The 16,250-nt window shown below is 42.3% G+C and overlaps 2 protein-coding genes across 2 annotated transcripts in view; both read right to left on the reverse strand.

The window, feature by feature from the left end:
• C8H11orf65 (chromosome 8 C11orf65 homolog) overlaps positions 1-6,161 on the reverse strand; it is a 356,377-nt gene extending 350,216 nt beyond the window's left edge. Inside the window, exon 1 of the mRNA XM_085621519.1 lies at positions 6,083-6,161. The gene's annotated coding sequence lies outside the window, so the exon portion shown is untranslated. The remainder of the gene's footprint in view (positions 1-6,082) is intronic.
• A 23-nt stretch (positions 6,162-6,184) lies between these two features.
• POGLUT3 (protein O-glucosyltransferase 3) overlaps positions 6,185-16,250 on the reverse strand; it is an 85,309-nt gene continuing 75,243 nt past the window's right edge. Inside the window, exon 8 of the mRNA XM_085621515.1 lies at positions 6,185-6,570. Coding sequence (XP_085477641.1) covers positions 6,445-6,570 — 126 coding nt within the window. The 3' untranslated portion in view covers positions 6,185-6,444. The remainder of the gene's footprint in view (positions 6,571-16,250) is intronic.

A 16,250-nucleotide genomic window follows, 5' to 3' on the forward strand; every position in this document is an offset into this window, starting at 1 on the left:
GGCCAGAGTTCAGAGTCCATCAGCCCACCCTTACTGGCGGAGCTTCGTCATCTGGGACTCTAGGAGATCTAGATCTAGGGCCACAGTCTTGATCCACCAGGCCCTGCTGGGTACCTGACCTGATGCACCTGAAAAAGACTCTTGCCAAGGTGTATGTTCAAACTATACGAACTCTAGTGACGTGCAGTGCTCCAGTGTAAGTGAAAGTTAAAAATGGCTACCTGGGCAAAAAATGTGTTTATTAAAAATTGTCCAAGTGTCATACTAAAAGAACCTAATAGTCTTGAAAAAATTGACTATTTCCTGGCTAAGTCTAATGCGGTCGACATGTTTCAGCCGAAATGGTCAATTGACCCGGCTTTCTTCAGGATCTAGATGTGATAAAGTAAAGGCTACTGCAGGATAAACACAATTTGTGCATAAAATCGTGGCCATCCACATTTAAATACACTAAAATATACTAACAATAAAAAAATATTGTTCACCTGTTACAAGAATTACAAAAAAAGTCCAGCCAATCCTCTTTACATAGAAATATCATATACTCTAAATATCTACCCACTTTCCATTAAAATAAATGATATTTTATTTAAACTGTAACTGTTCAAAATCTGGATCCACAGAGTACACCACCTTTCATTGACATCATCTTGAAAGCTACACTTCTTGATCTAAGATAAATTTCATATTTATTATTTTTATTCAAATTAGTCCAAAAAAGAAAAGTGTTACTTCAATGAGTAGCAAAAAGTCAACGGCTGCAGACCAATGGGGAGGTAAAAAACACCTCCCTTAATCACAACTATTTTACTGAAATAATGTAGGTTTCTAAAAATGAATGATTAAGTTGAAGTTTTATAAATTTACTTTAATAGAGTACTTCATGCTGCACACATATGCTGTTGTAAATAACATGCTCTACTATTACCTAATTAAATGGTACTTATTTTACTATCGTTTACTATCATTGGAAGGATGGAAAGCTGAGCTGCCATTACCAAGGCTCAAACTGAGACCGGCATATAACTAATTATGTAAGCGGTGCAGGTTGGTCTCACTGAGCCGCCCAGCTGCTATACTTTGGAAGACTGCAGCAGCCTCATCTGGCAAATTCTTAATTTTAATTTATAGCTAGGAAGTACACAATCAAATACTAAATGCTTATGCACTTCTGAATATGTTTGTGTTACTTTTTAGCCAGCATACATGAAAGAATATCAAGTAGAATTCAATTATTTTGCCACCGCTGCAGGGTGTCGCTGGGTGGAGGGAGTGGACGTACAACCCCGTACATTATCAGATCATTATCAGATCATTCCCCAGTAATTCTGCATTTGAACATCCCGCATTCGGCTGGGTGGAAGCGAAGATGGTCTTCCCAGCCTCAGCGCTGCTCGACGAGGTGTTCCACTCAGAGGTCCAGGAGGCTATTACGGAGTACTTCGCCCTGAGCACCGGTTCAGTGGCCCATTACTCCACTCTATGGGACGCCTTTAAGGCGTTTATTCGGGGAGTTGTCATTTCCAAAGAGGCTGGTGTCTTGCGGGAGATACGCGGTAGCCTAGCTAAAGTGGAGGCAGAGTTGGCGTTACTGGACGAGTCGTCTCTGGACCTGCAACTGCAAGCTAAACGTGGCGCACTCCTGCTGGATTTTAATGAACACATCGACAGGGAGGCATGCCTGCTCAAAAAATACCAATTGGCTTGGCGCTACGGCGAGGGCGAGCGCCCAGGTAGGACGTTGGCTAGCCTGGTGAGCCCCCCCGAAAGGGGCTTGGCACATCACGTCCCTTGAACGCGACGATGGTACGTCCGCCACATCCGATGCGGACATTGTGGCGGAGCTGGTGGTCTACTACCGCTCCCTCTATTCCACCATGCTTACTGAAAATTTCACCCAGCACCTGCCATATCTGGAGGAAGTGGCTATGGTCTGGCTCACCAAAGGTCAGGCTGATTTTTTGGCACACCCCTTTACGGTTGAGAAGATCTGGCTTGCCATAGATGCGCTCTCCGGTTCCAAAGCGCTGGGCCTTGACGGGCTCACTATAGTATTTTATAAAGCCTACAAGGGCAGCCTGGCGCCTCAACTGGTGTACGCTGAGGCACTGGAGTCGGGCGTTCTCCCTCACTCTATGCGCGAGGAAGCTATCTCCTTATTGCTTAAGCCGGGGAAAGACCCCACGCGCTGTTCCTCCTACCGTCACATCTCCCTCATCAATTTTGATAATAAAGTCCTTGCAAAACACTATCCACGCGTCTCTCCTTATTAATGGAACAAATCATGTCCCCAGTCCAGTCGGGTTTTATACCTCACCGCTCCACTGCCCTCAATTTCCAAACGGTATTTTCGGTTATTAACCGCATCGAACCCACTACACCCGCGCTATTAGATGCGGAGAAGGCCTTTGACTCCCTCGAGTGGCCTTTTCTTATGGCGTCACTCCGTAAACTTGGCCTTGCTTTTAACTTTATACTCCTCATCGCCCTGTTGTACTCCTCTCCTACGGCCCGTCTCCGGGTTAATGGCTCCCTGTCTCCTCCTATCTCAATTATACGCGGCACGCGTCAGGGGTGCCCCTTGTCCTCGCTTTTATTTATTATAGCGATGGACCCCTTGGTCCGACACCTACAAGAAAAACACCTGTTTCATGGTTTGCAATTCCTCACAGAACCGCTATTGATGTCTTTGTGTACGGACGACGTTTTGCTCTTCGACCGCCATACCTAAACTAATTTGCAACCGTTAATAGACGAAATCGAACGGTTTGGCTCCATGTCCGGTCTTAATATTAACTCGGGGAAATGGGTGTTGTTTCCCATCACAGAGGCGGCAGTAGCGGACGAGACGGAATACCCCTTTCAGATAGCTTGGGAGACCACAAAATATCTTGGGGTGTATCTACACCGGGACAAAGGCCTGGTTATTCAGATCAATTACGGTCCCGCTATAGACCAACTCACCTCGCAAGTGGATAGGTGGATACAGTTGCCCCTCTCCCTGGTCGGTCCTATAGCACTCATAAAGATGAAGGTGTTGCCTTGTTTTCTTTACTTCTTTCATACCATACCCATCCCTCTCACTAATGTCTTTTTTGCCCGGCTGCGCAGTCTCCTTATCCGGTTGATATGGGTGGGCCGCAGGCCCCGGGTCACCTGGGACACTCTCACGCTTCTATATGCGTGGGGGGGGGGGGGGGTTTGCAGTTCCGGACCCCCAGCTGTACTTCCTGGTGGCGCAGGCCCAATATGCACACCATTGGTTCCACCCGGATGCCCGCATACTGTACATGAAAACAGACAAAGAACTGGCTGCCCCAACTCCTCTTGCGTCACTGCTCCCTAAAGGAATCCCCCTCGACTTGCAAGATATTCTGCCCTTGGCTACTACGTGCTGGGCTTGGCATGAACTAAATCTGTTATTTGGTTCTGGCCCTCTTTACTCGCCTGCCCTCCCACTTGCCCACAATCCGTATTTACCTCTTACCGCTGACAAGGTGGTTTTGGCCACTCTTTACAAATTGGGCTTGGATACCTTTGGGTCCCTATTCCCAGATGGGCAGGCACGTAAACTGTCTGATCTGACGCAGCTTCCAGGGCTAATCGGCGTGGATTCCCTTAACGTGACCCGGCTCCAGGGGACACTTCGAGCCACTTTTTCTGCCTTTCCTTCCCCGTATGAGGACTTCACCCCTGCTCATTGCAGACAACACCGGGTCGCACCTGGTCACAAAACTGTATAAGGCATGCTTGGAGCATAGGATGGGATGGGGGACCAGACAGCGGTGGGAGGATGATCTCGGACACCCATTGACCGACAAAGAATGGGCCTACTGCCTCGAACAAACTCACAAAGTATCCCCCAACCACAGACATAAATTGCTTCATTTCAAATTTGTCCACAGAATTTACATAACCCCTCAACAATTGGCTAAATTTGACCCTTCCAAACCCACTAATTGCCCCAAATGTAATGCCTTGGATGCCCATTTCGTTGATATGTCTTGGACCTGTCCCCCCATTTTGGCTTATTGGCAGGAAGTCTTTGCAACACTGGCACAAATCATAGATACTCCCCTTGTACCTTTTCCAATACTAGGTCTGTTGGGGCTGGTTAACAGCATTAAACTCTGCTACAGGCGCTTTGAAGCGATGGCGCTACTTTTGGCCAAACGTGAGCTCGCTGTCCTGTGGGGGGCAAGGTCTCGTCCTACCAAATCCGCATGGCTTCGGAGCCTAGCACACTGCAGCGTCCAATCTGAGATATATGCTACATTTAAACCCCCAACTTCCAGGCCCGGGACATTTGGTGCGTTTTTTCGCATGCACCTGCAGCACATGCTCCTTGCCTCGCAGGCTGCTTCTACTCCAAACCCTCCCCCCCCCCCGAATGTTGGGTGAGCTGTGGACTGGCAGCCCCTGCTCTTCGCCAGGTCCTGCACCGCCCCTTTGCATCCCAACACACGCAGCACCGATTCCGCACAGTCAGACTGTGTATCTTACATTGTCACTATTCTTTGAATCTCAATGTTCAGGTGCTGGAACTCGCTTATTTCATTTCTTCTCATTTATGTTTATTTTGGGAAGTGTTTTTTTTTCTTATTGTCTCTTCAATTGATGACGAGAACCATTTGATTTTTTCTTTCAGTCATTGCATTGATATTGGTTTTGTGATCTTTCATTGATATTATGCATCTCACGTTTTTTTTATTACGGTGATTTTGATGTCATTTGTGTTTGTTTACTATGTTTATATTTTCAATAAAAAAATCTAAAAAAAAAAAAGGTAGAATTCAATTATAGAAAGCATTTTGAACACTTGTTAATCTGGGTTTTATACAAATATGGTCACAAGAGTATTACGTTGAGTTAACAACAATATTCTCAAGTTACTCTTAAGGAAGACTCAACCCATTTCTAATGTTCATCAGAGGAACTCAACTAGGTTGTAAATTTCTTTTACCAAAAAAAAGGCCTCCCTTCAGTAGAGATTCCTGGTAAGGCAATGCAGGACTATAAAGTAATCTGGATCCACCACTTCATGTCCACTGTGCCTATAGCCTTGGAGTGTTGCGTATGAAAGGGGCTGGCCTTAACTGAGGTAAAAATCCTACAAACTAAGAACTCGAGCCACTAAAGCAAGCTCAAGCACTCTAAACCAGGAAGGAGATCCTGGGGAACAAAAATATAGTTATAATTTGGCATGGGATGTTTGTTTTATTGCAGCTTTTGGAAACGCCTAAAGATTAGATTTAGCAATAATCTCCATCAATTTAAGTAGGTCATGGTTCAGAAAATTGAAAACTTCAGGTTAGATTGGACCAACCAGAATAGGGCCTCCTACTTTATGTGTGAATGCACCATAACACCGCCTCAAATGGAGGAAGGATGAAAGACTGTGAAAAGTCAGCAACGCGGAGAAGCAGCTAGAGAACAGTTAAGGGTTTTGGAGAGTGTGCATTCTGAAGCTCCTTCATAAGGTTATCAAAAATACCAGTGATCCTTGTCAAGTCCCTCATTTAGGAAGCTGTGCCACCTGCTATCAATGACAAAGGTGGGATTATGCCTCTCTGGTGGAATCGAAAATAGAGTTGTAGGAAGACTTGTGCAAAAGGTCAGGATCATCAGACCAGTTTCCCTTACTCATAAGATGCTCTTAGGAGATCGAAGAAGAGATTAAGCTAAATATTTTAGGTAGAAACTAAAATATTCCAAAGGGATTCTGGCTTTGACTAATTATCTTTGAGAAGAACTTGAAATAAGAACCTCGTTGGGGGGAGGGGTTCTAAAAGAGGTCATGTAGTTCTTAAATGTTTAGTTTTGAGGCACAAACCTGTTCTTCAAGTAAACTAAAAAGAAGAGACAACAACAACAAAAAAAACACATGTGCAGAAACAAACAGGAACTGCTGCCTCACATGTCCCAGCCATCAGGGTGAGGTACCCAGAGAACACAAGGGACCCCTTTCGCAGGTCAACCTTTTTTCTACTATTATAACATACTTTCCAGTCACAGAGCGGTACAATTTAATCACTAGGTGGGCTATGTGCACGCACAAATAAGATATTCAAGCTTCACTTACTTGATAGAAGGAAACGGCAACCAGTATTTTTAAAAGTGTACATCCGCAGTTCGTTGGTTGCTGGTGGTGGAGTCTACCAACAAATATGCTGAAGATCCAGAGTACATTAAACGTAACTTTATTTACCAAATTTGTTCATATGTAGATTGTATATTATCTTTCTTCAAGTAAATCATTATCATTTTTGTTGAGTAAAAACGTCACGTATGAAAATAATTTTAAAAAATCCCTGCAAAAATAGTCAAGTTTCTTCATCTATATGCCACGAGATCGTTTTTTTCCTTTAAGTATAAAAAGCCTTATTTTTCTATTATACAATATTCCTTTATTCTCACGCAGGTTCAAGTCTCTCAGCTTGGTGGCTAAAGTTCCTGTCTCAGCTGCTTTTCCTTCTTGCAGGTGCAAATTGAAGAGCTGTCATCTGGCTGCGGCACAAGTTCCATCCCCTCCCGTATCTCAGGGCGACTGGATTGACGCTCTGCGTATTTCTGCAAGATGGAGATCAACATCCAAACATTACAAGATGCCGAACTTACCGACAAGAGGATCAATTTGTTAACATTTGACATATATGAGCTCATCAATTAATCTTGGCATTGGTTCCCAATCTACAAGTTTTATTTTGCTCTAATTCACTTTGGTGGACCAGTCAAGATAAATAGGCAAGAACAGCTTCATTAATACAAAGGCAGAGGTTTAGAATCGGTTTGGTAAAGAGTGAGGTCTGCAAACCTGAGACAATAGTACAAATGTTTCACAGATGTTGGTAGCAGGGGCGATCTATGGTGAAAGGAGGGGACCCCAAGCATCAAGGGATCTTTTTCCAAAAGTGCTAATGTTGAAACATAAATCATGTAGGGATTTCGAAGGGGAATTTTATTGTGTTAGGGCAATTTATATGGAGTGGATGTTTTCCCACAACAGAGTGAAATGCAGCCAAGCGCTTCACAACGAGCACTATAAAGTATAAAGGGATTGTTTACAAAGGCGATGCAGTTAGCAGTCAAGTGATACATTTTTAAGAGGTTCCTTGTACAAGGTCCTTTTCGTACGGTTTTAAATCTGCTATTTTACCAAATAAAACTCATGGTACCGCTTCCAGGCACTTGAAGGGTGGGATCCGTTACTTAAGCCAGACGAAGTAAACTGCAGCAAGAGTTATTACAACTTCTTAAGTTTAAATTTTCGCATAAAAAATATCACTACCCACTCGGCCGAGATCCTACAGCATATAAATAGGAGCCACAACTCCAGAACTCTTGAGCTAGTAAAAGTCAAGCTGGATTCCCCAACTTAGACAGTCGAATATCTCAGATGAACATCACAATTTCAAAATACATTGCTGATAAATGCATTTTAAAAACACAGTCGCATTTACGGGGCTGGGCCCCAGGAGTCGCATACTGCCTTAACTAATGTATGATCCTTCTGAATCTAGCGGCCGGCCCTGGTGGTTGTAGGCCCATGCTTGTAACTGATTTATTGTTTCAATAAAAAATTTAAAAATTAAAAAAAAAAAAAAAAAAAAAAAAAAAACCACACAGTCAGAAAAAGAAGAGCGAGGAGAAAGGGAAAAATAAAACGAGGCAAGAGAGAGGACACAGGAGAAAAAGGGGAAAGAGACACATAGGTAAGTGAGGAAAACACAGGAAGCGGAGGGAGAAAGCACAACATGTTTCCCGCTGATCACACGAAGAGTTCAAAAACTATGTCCTCATCTCCCAATATGGTTTTAAGTTTCGTTAAAGAGTCTCAGGCAGATACCACCTTAATATCCTCAAATTGCCATCAAATAAACATAATTCCAAACATCATTCCAAGTTGGTGTGGGCACCACCAGACTTGCAACTTTCTAGGACAGAGCACACTGCGTCAGTCTGGGTGAAGACATTTGCTTTACCATCGCTTACCACTATCAGATGGCTAGAGTACAAGAGCGACATTGTCAGTTCTATCAGCTCTTCATGCACCTCCTGTAGGTCTCTCCCTTGTCAGCATACTCACCCTGAGATCAGGAAGAGTTAGAACACATGGTTCTTCTTGTTCTCCTTTCAACACTACCGCTTTTTCCAAGACTTGCTCAGCATCAGAGAGGGCCACTAAGATAGTGCCAACACATAACCTAGCAGGGGCGTCAGGTGATCTAATTTGTAGCATGTGGGACCTTTTCACCAAATCTGTTGGAATACAGTCATCAGGCATCACATCTTCTTCAAAATAGGTCTACATGGCCACCTTTGCTGGATTTATTTTAGAAGCTAGCAGGAAATCCCGCAGCTTTGATGTTAGCTATGCATCAGGCGTCCTCCAAAGGATATGCAACATTTCACTGTGAGGCAAACACTGACACACTCTCAACACTGGTGTTTGCCCTGCAGTGATTTCATTATTTTTTAATGGGGGTACCTACTTTGCCCCCACTCCCTCCCCAACTTTCCAATGGACAATTTGCCACCTCCAACTGTAGCATTGTTTAATTAGGCAGCAAAAAGTCCACATACCTCTCTAAAGATTCCACCCTGACATCAGATTTCTGTCTGACCTTGGAGGGGCCTCCATGCTCGTGCCTATTAGCCTTGTGATGGGAAGCGACAGGTGCGATGCCCAACTCTACCACTGCGTCAACCTGGTAGGCTGTTTGCACCTGCACATCATTCCCTTAAATCCAGAGAAGCCCGGAAGAAGGCTAAGACTCGAGCTTAGGTGTGCAGGTGGGGGAGGGTGCACATGATGTATGCGCTGTGGTTCAGGTTTGGCAATTCTGGAGTGCCGTTACTGTCCTTCTCAAGCTAGTGATTGATTTGCAGTGTGGGGTACACTTTGAGGTGCGGCTGACATGGACACTGGCGCAGGCAGCTACAGACCGCAAGTGGGGGGCTAAGGATTGCTGGCCCAGCCCGATATAGTGCCATCTTAAATACAGCAGCAAAAGTAGCAACAAGGGAATAAAAGTTCAAGCTCTATGCAATTCTAAAGGAACCTAAAGTACAGGCAAGGTGTGGCTCCGGCTGACTGGCAAATTATTGTGTGTATGTTGTGATTACCAACACTTTCTATGCGTCAACCCTGCTTTGGCTTTGAAGATTCTGAAGGTGTACACCCAGCTTTATCTAGTCTAGGAGTGAAACCTTTTAGTATTGTAAGGTGCAGCTTTATGCACTTTAACTGCTTTTGTTTTTCTTCTTGATCTCCCAATTTCCTGAATCAAGCACAGCCTCTGAGGAACTGAGCCTTACTATTTAATATATCAACTGTTTATAGGGATCAGAGGCACCTAACCTCAGTGACAACTTCTCTGGAACAAGGTTACTTATCAAAACGAAAACTTACTGTGGAAACAATCAAGCAACCTATAAAATGAAAACTCGTTCACAGAAATCGGTTCATCTCAAAGACATGCAAATTTAGCACAGGATTTCCCACTATCGAAAGGTAATGTGCAAATTGATTACATTAAATAGTATGACAGGTACCCCAGAGAGCTCAATTCTAACAAACCAAGAGGGGCTTGTTGTTACAAACAAGTAGTTATGTCCAAAACATTAAAAAAAACATCGATATGAAAGTACTTTGAATATGCAGCAACAAAAGGGTGACTTTGTGGCAGAATATTCTAAATGATGCCGAGATTAGGACCAGCAATACCTCAAATTTGATTACAACGACTGCGCATGTCAACACTGATCCCCAAGTATTCCTTCTCTGCAGTTAATCAGAAAAATATTCTATTTATGTTTATGAACTAATTGAGACTTAAGTAATAAATGATGTTCTTTCCAATTGCTTTGATGACTCAGATTTGCTGACAGAACTGGACATGGACTCTAGGTTTCTCAGAGCAACACCAATTAATATTCGGTATTGGAACTTCTACATTACATATGTAGAAACATGGATCAAATAGTTGAGAATTGCACGCCCCCTTCATATCCAGTTTTAAATTCAATGGGAATTATTAGCTCAATACTAACACAAAATTGAGACACGCTATTAAATCAATCTGTTCTGTTACCGGAGCAGGTATCACTTTTTAAAAGTATTAATACAGAATTTAAAATGCGTCACAAAAATTCAAAACCAACTGCTGAGCATATCGTAAAAACGTTTGAACCTGGTGTAATCAATGTGTCTGGGATTGATGACATCATTGATTTGTTACATTTACTTCCAAGTAAGATTGAAACATTGATAACTAAATCAAAAGCCTGGATTCCAAATAAAAACATCATTAAAAGTAATGTTTGTTCGGATACCATTAATCAATTTACAAATTCACAAATCACAAGTAACACCTACAAATACGAACACATAAACATCCACGATTCTTCACAAACGAACTTTATGCCTCAACCAGAATCTGTAATTATTGATCAAACCACACGTTGAGTACACTTGATATTGAAGATAAGCAAATTAATCTAGGAATCCAGTTTTGAAAGCAAACAATGGTTAAGGAAACTAACTTAAAATTTCACTTCAAACTAAACAGAAACATCAAGAGCAAACGAAACAAATACTCAAAAGCGGTTTCCTACATTTCATCCCACCGAACCACACAAGATGGACAAATTATCATAATACATTATTTAAAATCACAACGCTTAATCAGACACTCTTAATGACAGGACAGAAGAAGGTAATTCTTTCATCAAAAAATACCACTTTACCAAGACAACAGACTAAGCTGGCGCAAACATATAGCCAAGTTGTCGCAACTGAACCATGTGTTCCAGTTACTGCTGATGAAAAAGAACTCATCATTTGAGCCACCTGAACGCTCCCCACCTTCCCTGCCTCAAACTGTAAAGAACATGGCTTATGGTATTTGGTGAAGCTCTTTCAACTTCTAATCAACCTTGTCCAGTGGACTGGAGCGGGCGCAGATGATCATGGTGGTCATAAAGAAAGGACCAATTATGTAAATCTCTCCGGAATCCATGATACAACTGGTCTGCCAAAGGAATATTGTAAAGTGAGTAAATCACCACCCCTAAGATTTGGGGCCAGTGCTAGTAACAAACTCAAGATAACTAATAATGATATCAAAACCATCAAGCTCGATTTATATGCAATCTATCTATCTGAAGGAAGCCATGAAGTTTTAAAATCATCATAATATTTTGAAACTATTGAGAAACTTCCCTGAGTTAAGTGACATCTAATCAAGTGAGTTACTTAGTGTAAAGTTTCTACAGGATAACAACATAATCAAATAAATCATTCATATATAGTGGGAAACTGAATACATTGAAATTGATTTATTTAAATAAAGTAAAGGTTTACCATTATTACCACCACCCTGCCATCCAAGACCAAAAATACTCTGACCACGTTCTTCTAGAAGACTGCATGGTTGCGACCTAGATCACCATCTGATCCACCCAGCCTCCCAATCCATGAACCTGTAAGTCCACTGCCGTTGCTGCTGCTTTTGTCTTGTGGCCCTCTTCTCCTGCATTTTCCCAACGCGCTCACATGCCAATGATTGATTTCTCCACCTTCTACAACTTATATAGGACAGTGTCCAGAGTCATTTTTTTTACCTCTCTTTGACTTGATATTATATTTCCAATTACCATATCCTATCCTCCTCGCTTTCTTTTGTAGACCCCTTCTTCTGCATCACGGAGAAAATTCCCTGCTTGTGTCTCTTCTTGTGCTTCTCTCCATAAGTTGGTGACAGGGCCCCTGATCATCTCAGGCAGCCCTTCCACCCCTACCCCCCCACCGCCAAAAACAGAATATCCACCTCATATGATCTCATCTTCCCTGGTAATAAAGAGATGTTCCAGCCGTGTCAGAGGGTCTCCTGACTCTGTCAAACTGGCTAGCTAGAAGTCTTTCATACAAAGTAAAACCCACCCGTGTCACCGGCAGGACAGCACCACGGTAGCACCAAGTTGCCATCTTGTCAATTGCCATTTGCTTGGAGAAACCCTGTTCCTCCAAAATTCACTGTCACAGCAGCCCTGGGGCCAGCTATAGCGCCACTGGGTGACATACCTCAAGCATTTGCAGTCTATGATGGTCTGGGCTTCTGGAAAGCTTCTCTAGCAGCAGCAGTGAGTGTAATTAGCTCAGAAATGGATAGCCATGTTTATCCTATCAGAATTGGGAGAAGTCCTGCGATACAGAGCCAGAAAGATCTTACTCTTGAGCAAACCTGAAATGTCATAAGCTCTGTCAATGTAGTAATGTTACTCTGGCATATTCCTTTCAGGTATAAGATCCAGGTTATTGCTCTTTTCCTGGATGAATCAGTGATTGACTCTGAAACTAGGCACAGATTCTGAAAGTTCTACATTTAAAATATTTTATTGTTTTGTTTTACAGAGTTTTATATAGCGCAAACTTGACTCGAAGGTATCAGATCGCTTTACACGAGCACCAGTTGCATTACAGGAGGACACACATTAATTTTTGTTAGGCACAAGGAGATTAAGTGAGTTGCCCAGAATCACAGGATGTTGCGCACCCTTGCCGAGACTCGAACCTGGTTCCCCAGATTTGAGGTCAACCGCCCTAGCCGTTAGGCCAACTCTTCTCCCCATTATTGGGCATTATGTTGATACATCTTCAACATCTCGCCCCTCCCCTGTAGCGAGAAGTCAGGTCATGATGTCCATCCATTAAACATACGGTAAAAGACTGAACTTTTTCACCCCTATCTAGGTCATGTAGCTTTTCCTGCAGAGTATCTATTGCTTGCACCAGGGTGCTCCATAATTCCTTCTAGCCCCAACAGAGACACTCTAAAGGCCGAATACTATCAACATTTGACTACTGTTGTACAAAATTTCCAGCTCTTCTTGATTACTTTGACTTAACCTGCCTTTAATTACTTTCCTGCCATTGAGGTCTACAGTAATATATCACAAAATACATATACTACATTTTGTGCTTTTCAGGACCAGAATAAACATCAACAAACTGGCAGTGGTGACAAGAAGTGCAATAGTACTGGAGACGAAGTATGTGTAACTATGTTGATGATCCCAAGCAAGCTGTTGTGTTCCATCTATGGTGGTATTTCACCTAACAGGGACATATTTTCAATGTTTAACCAGTTCTCCAGCGTAACAGGGTCACAATGTAAATGTTTAATAGTTCCCACTTAGTGGACAATACCTATTGCAACATTTAGCATCTGACTTACAGCGAGAAGCCACATTCACAATGTACTCTATCTTGCGTATAGCAGCAGCAGTGACATTTTGTCAGCTCCTTCAGAGAGGGAAATAATATCTACAATGTTAAAGGGGGACTAAAAGGACAGCCACATCACCAATATTCAATGTCTGTTTCATAGAGGAGAGTTATAGAATGCATGTTTTAATGGCGTAATGTGTTTTTTATAATGTCTTCCACAGGGGGGAATTTTACATAAAATGTTCTTTCTCGGTGGCGATAGAGGGAAAGAATGGAAACAGTAGTTGCCTAACGCGCCCACTCTGAAGCTTAATAGCCAATGACCGCGTGGGAGCTTTAGTAACACCCAACAATATCCAAGGTCTTAGACAGTTCTTGGACAGGAACAGACTGATAAAAACACTGACATATTGTTAGGGTAGTTTGAAAACTGTTTATTAGCTGCCTTTTGTTGTTTTAGTGTTGTAAGAAGTTTTGCTGGAGTTGGCAGGGTTACTGGACTCTCTTAGGAACATCTATAACATTTCAGAATCTTGCAAGACTTTAACAGGAAATCCTGCATGATTTTGCGGTCTCAACAAGCTCAAATCACCAATCGTGACTTAATATAATGCCAGGCTTAAGAGTACAAAAAAAGTGCTTTGCAACAAACGTGTTCAAAGGGATCCTTGATACCTACGCTTACTGTTACATTTCAGCTGCAGTGTCAATGCAGAATTATTTAAGGGAGAACATTGTCAAGAATTATAATTAATTGTGATGGTTCCCAAAGGTAGGTCTTCAGTTTGTGTCCACTAGCAGGCCACTCATTCCATTCTTTTGGCACAAGGACACCAAATGAGCAGCCTCTAGCCCTAAATCTTTTGAAATCAGTGACTAAAGGCACGTGTGCAGCGAACAATGTATACATTTATGCAACATGTTTAGCTATTTCCCATCTTGGAGCTGTGACAGTGTATGCGGCTATTTTTTCAAGATTTCTTTGACTCAGACCTGTAGAAAAAACAACAATAATTACTTTTCTTTGCAAGCAGCTCCATTTATCAACCACTGTTTGGGTGTTCTCAAATGCAAGGTTGGGAAAGGCCTCTAGGAGTACAGCAGGACAAAACAGCACTGCTGGTTGAAGAACTACTTTTCTAATCTTAGCAAGTAGCGAGTACTAGGCATTGACTAACAACATTCACTAAAGGAAGAAACCATCCCAGAGTTGTATATGGGTTCTCAGGTGGGTCAATGTTCCAAATTACAGTCACAATCAAGGTGTAGGTCAGACCAACATTTTCTCAGGTCTCTTACAAAAGCTATGGATACAAAGAATAATTACAATAGAAACTGCAGGCACTGTCATATAGATAGAGCAAACTTGCTCATGCAGGACAGAAAAAAGAATTTTGGTTGTTGAATATTTTATATCGTTACAAAATTTCACATTCTCTGTATCAGTTTCTGAGGTGCTCTTGATTGCTCAACCCATAATTACTCACAAAAATATAGATTTGCAGTTTTTAGTGTCTTTTACATGTGGTTGATGTTTCGGGCTCATGCTATCATTCTACTGTACATGATGTTCTCCCAAAACACTTGGCATGTTGCAACTGTCAGCCAGGTAATGTTATCCAATCAGTGCCTTCATCGGACAAGGCCGAGATTCTGGTACCAACAAAATTGTTGAGATGTTTCCTGATTTTTCCTTGTGTGGGTTGCCACTGACATTGACTAAGGCGAATCAACGTTCCCCCAGTGAGCTACCCGCAAAGATATATAAACAAATGTACGCGAGGGGCCAGGGACGACTCATTGCTGCTCTCGACTGTCCTACAGGGTTAACGGAGGAAACCGCGATGCCAGCTGTTGTAGATCGGTCTGTGCTAGCACAAGCAATTGGTAAATGAAACCATCATGCCTAAGAATTAACTACCTCAAGATTTGCTGCGCTGCCACATAATAATCCTTCAATGTCATTCCAGTGGTATCTGCAGGTGGCAGCCTAGAGACTACTTTAAAAACGACCCCAAAGCCACAAATGCTAGGTAGATACTGGGTGTGGTTGTGCTCCATTTCAACCACACCCGGAGAATTAGTTTCCTCCTTAGCACTGTCCCTCAGTGATGCCATTTGAATTGCAGCACTTACAAACAGTCCACCCCTTCATCCTCAGTCAACACCACTATCTGAAGTTCATGAACAGATGTGATACATTTATTTAATTTGCAAAGTTTTGTATAGTGCTGGCTAGACCCGGAGGTATCAGAGCGCTTTACATGAGGATCAGTGAGTTACAGGTTCCATAATTACATAGACAAGTTTAGACATAGGGGAAAAGAAGAAACATGAGATTACACAATAATGTGAGATTATTAGCGCGTACACACGTCTTATGGGGAGTGAAAAGGTAGAGGGGGGAATGGAAAACGGGGGTACATGACATGTCGCCCTCATAAGGCAGACTCTGTAAGACCTCCATCCGGTGCAAGCAATGGATATCAGCACAGCTCTGGCTGACATAACAGGAGCTTACATGTGTCTCCTGTTTTAATGTAAGGACGCTTAGAATCAAAACCACAAAAACAAGGTCAAACCGCAAATCTAAATGAAACTACTAAATGAAAACCAAGAATGAAAGAAAATATACAGATCTGAAGCAAAGTAAACATAAGAAATAAAAAAAATTAACCTAACAAATAAACAGAACTGTTGATTTAAAATTTGAAAAAGGAAGTCATAAGGCTCTTTATTAAACCTCGAGTCGGTTTCAATTAAAAAAAAATTAAAAAGTGTATAAAAGCATAACAAAATGAAAACAAAAATTTGAAAACAAGGTATTAACGCCAATTTGCATGTGGACTAATCCACATATGTGAAATTCTGCTGACCAATACAAAAGCTGATGGACATACCCGTCAGCCAATGCCTAAAGCCAGCTGAACCGAAATAGCCAATGGCTGAAAGGGCTACCCTACAGCCTCCTTTTGCAACTGTATGGATGGATGTAAATGTCTGTGTAGAGTGTGAAGTG

Source organism: Triturus cristatus, chromosome 8 (assembly GCF_964204655.1).
Source record: "Triturus cristatus chromosome 8, aTriCri1.1, whole genome shotgun sequence".
In the NCBI taxonomy this organism is placed as follows: Eukaryota; Metazoa; Chordata; class Amphibia; order Caudata; family Salamandridae; genus Triturus; species Triturus cristatus.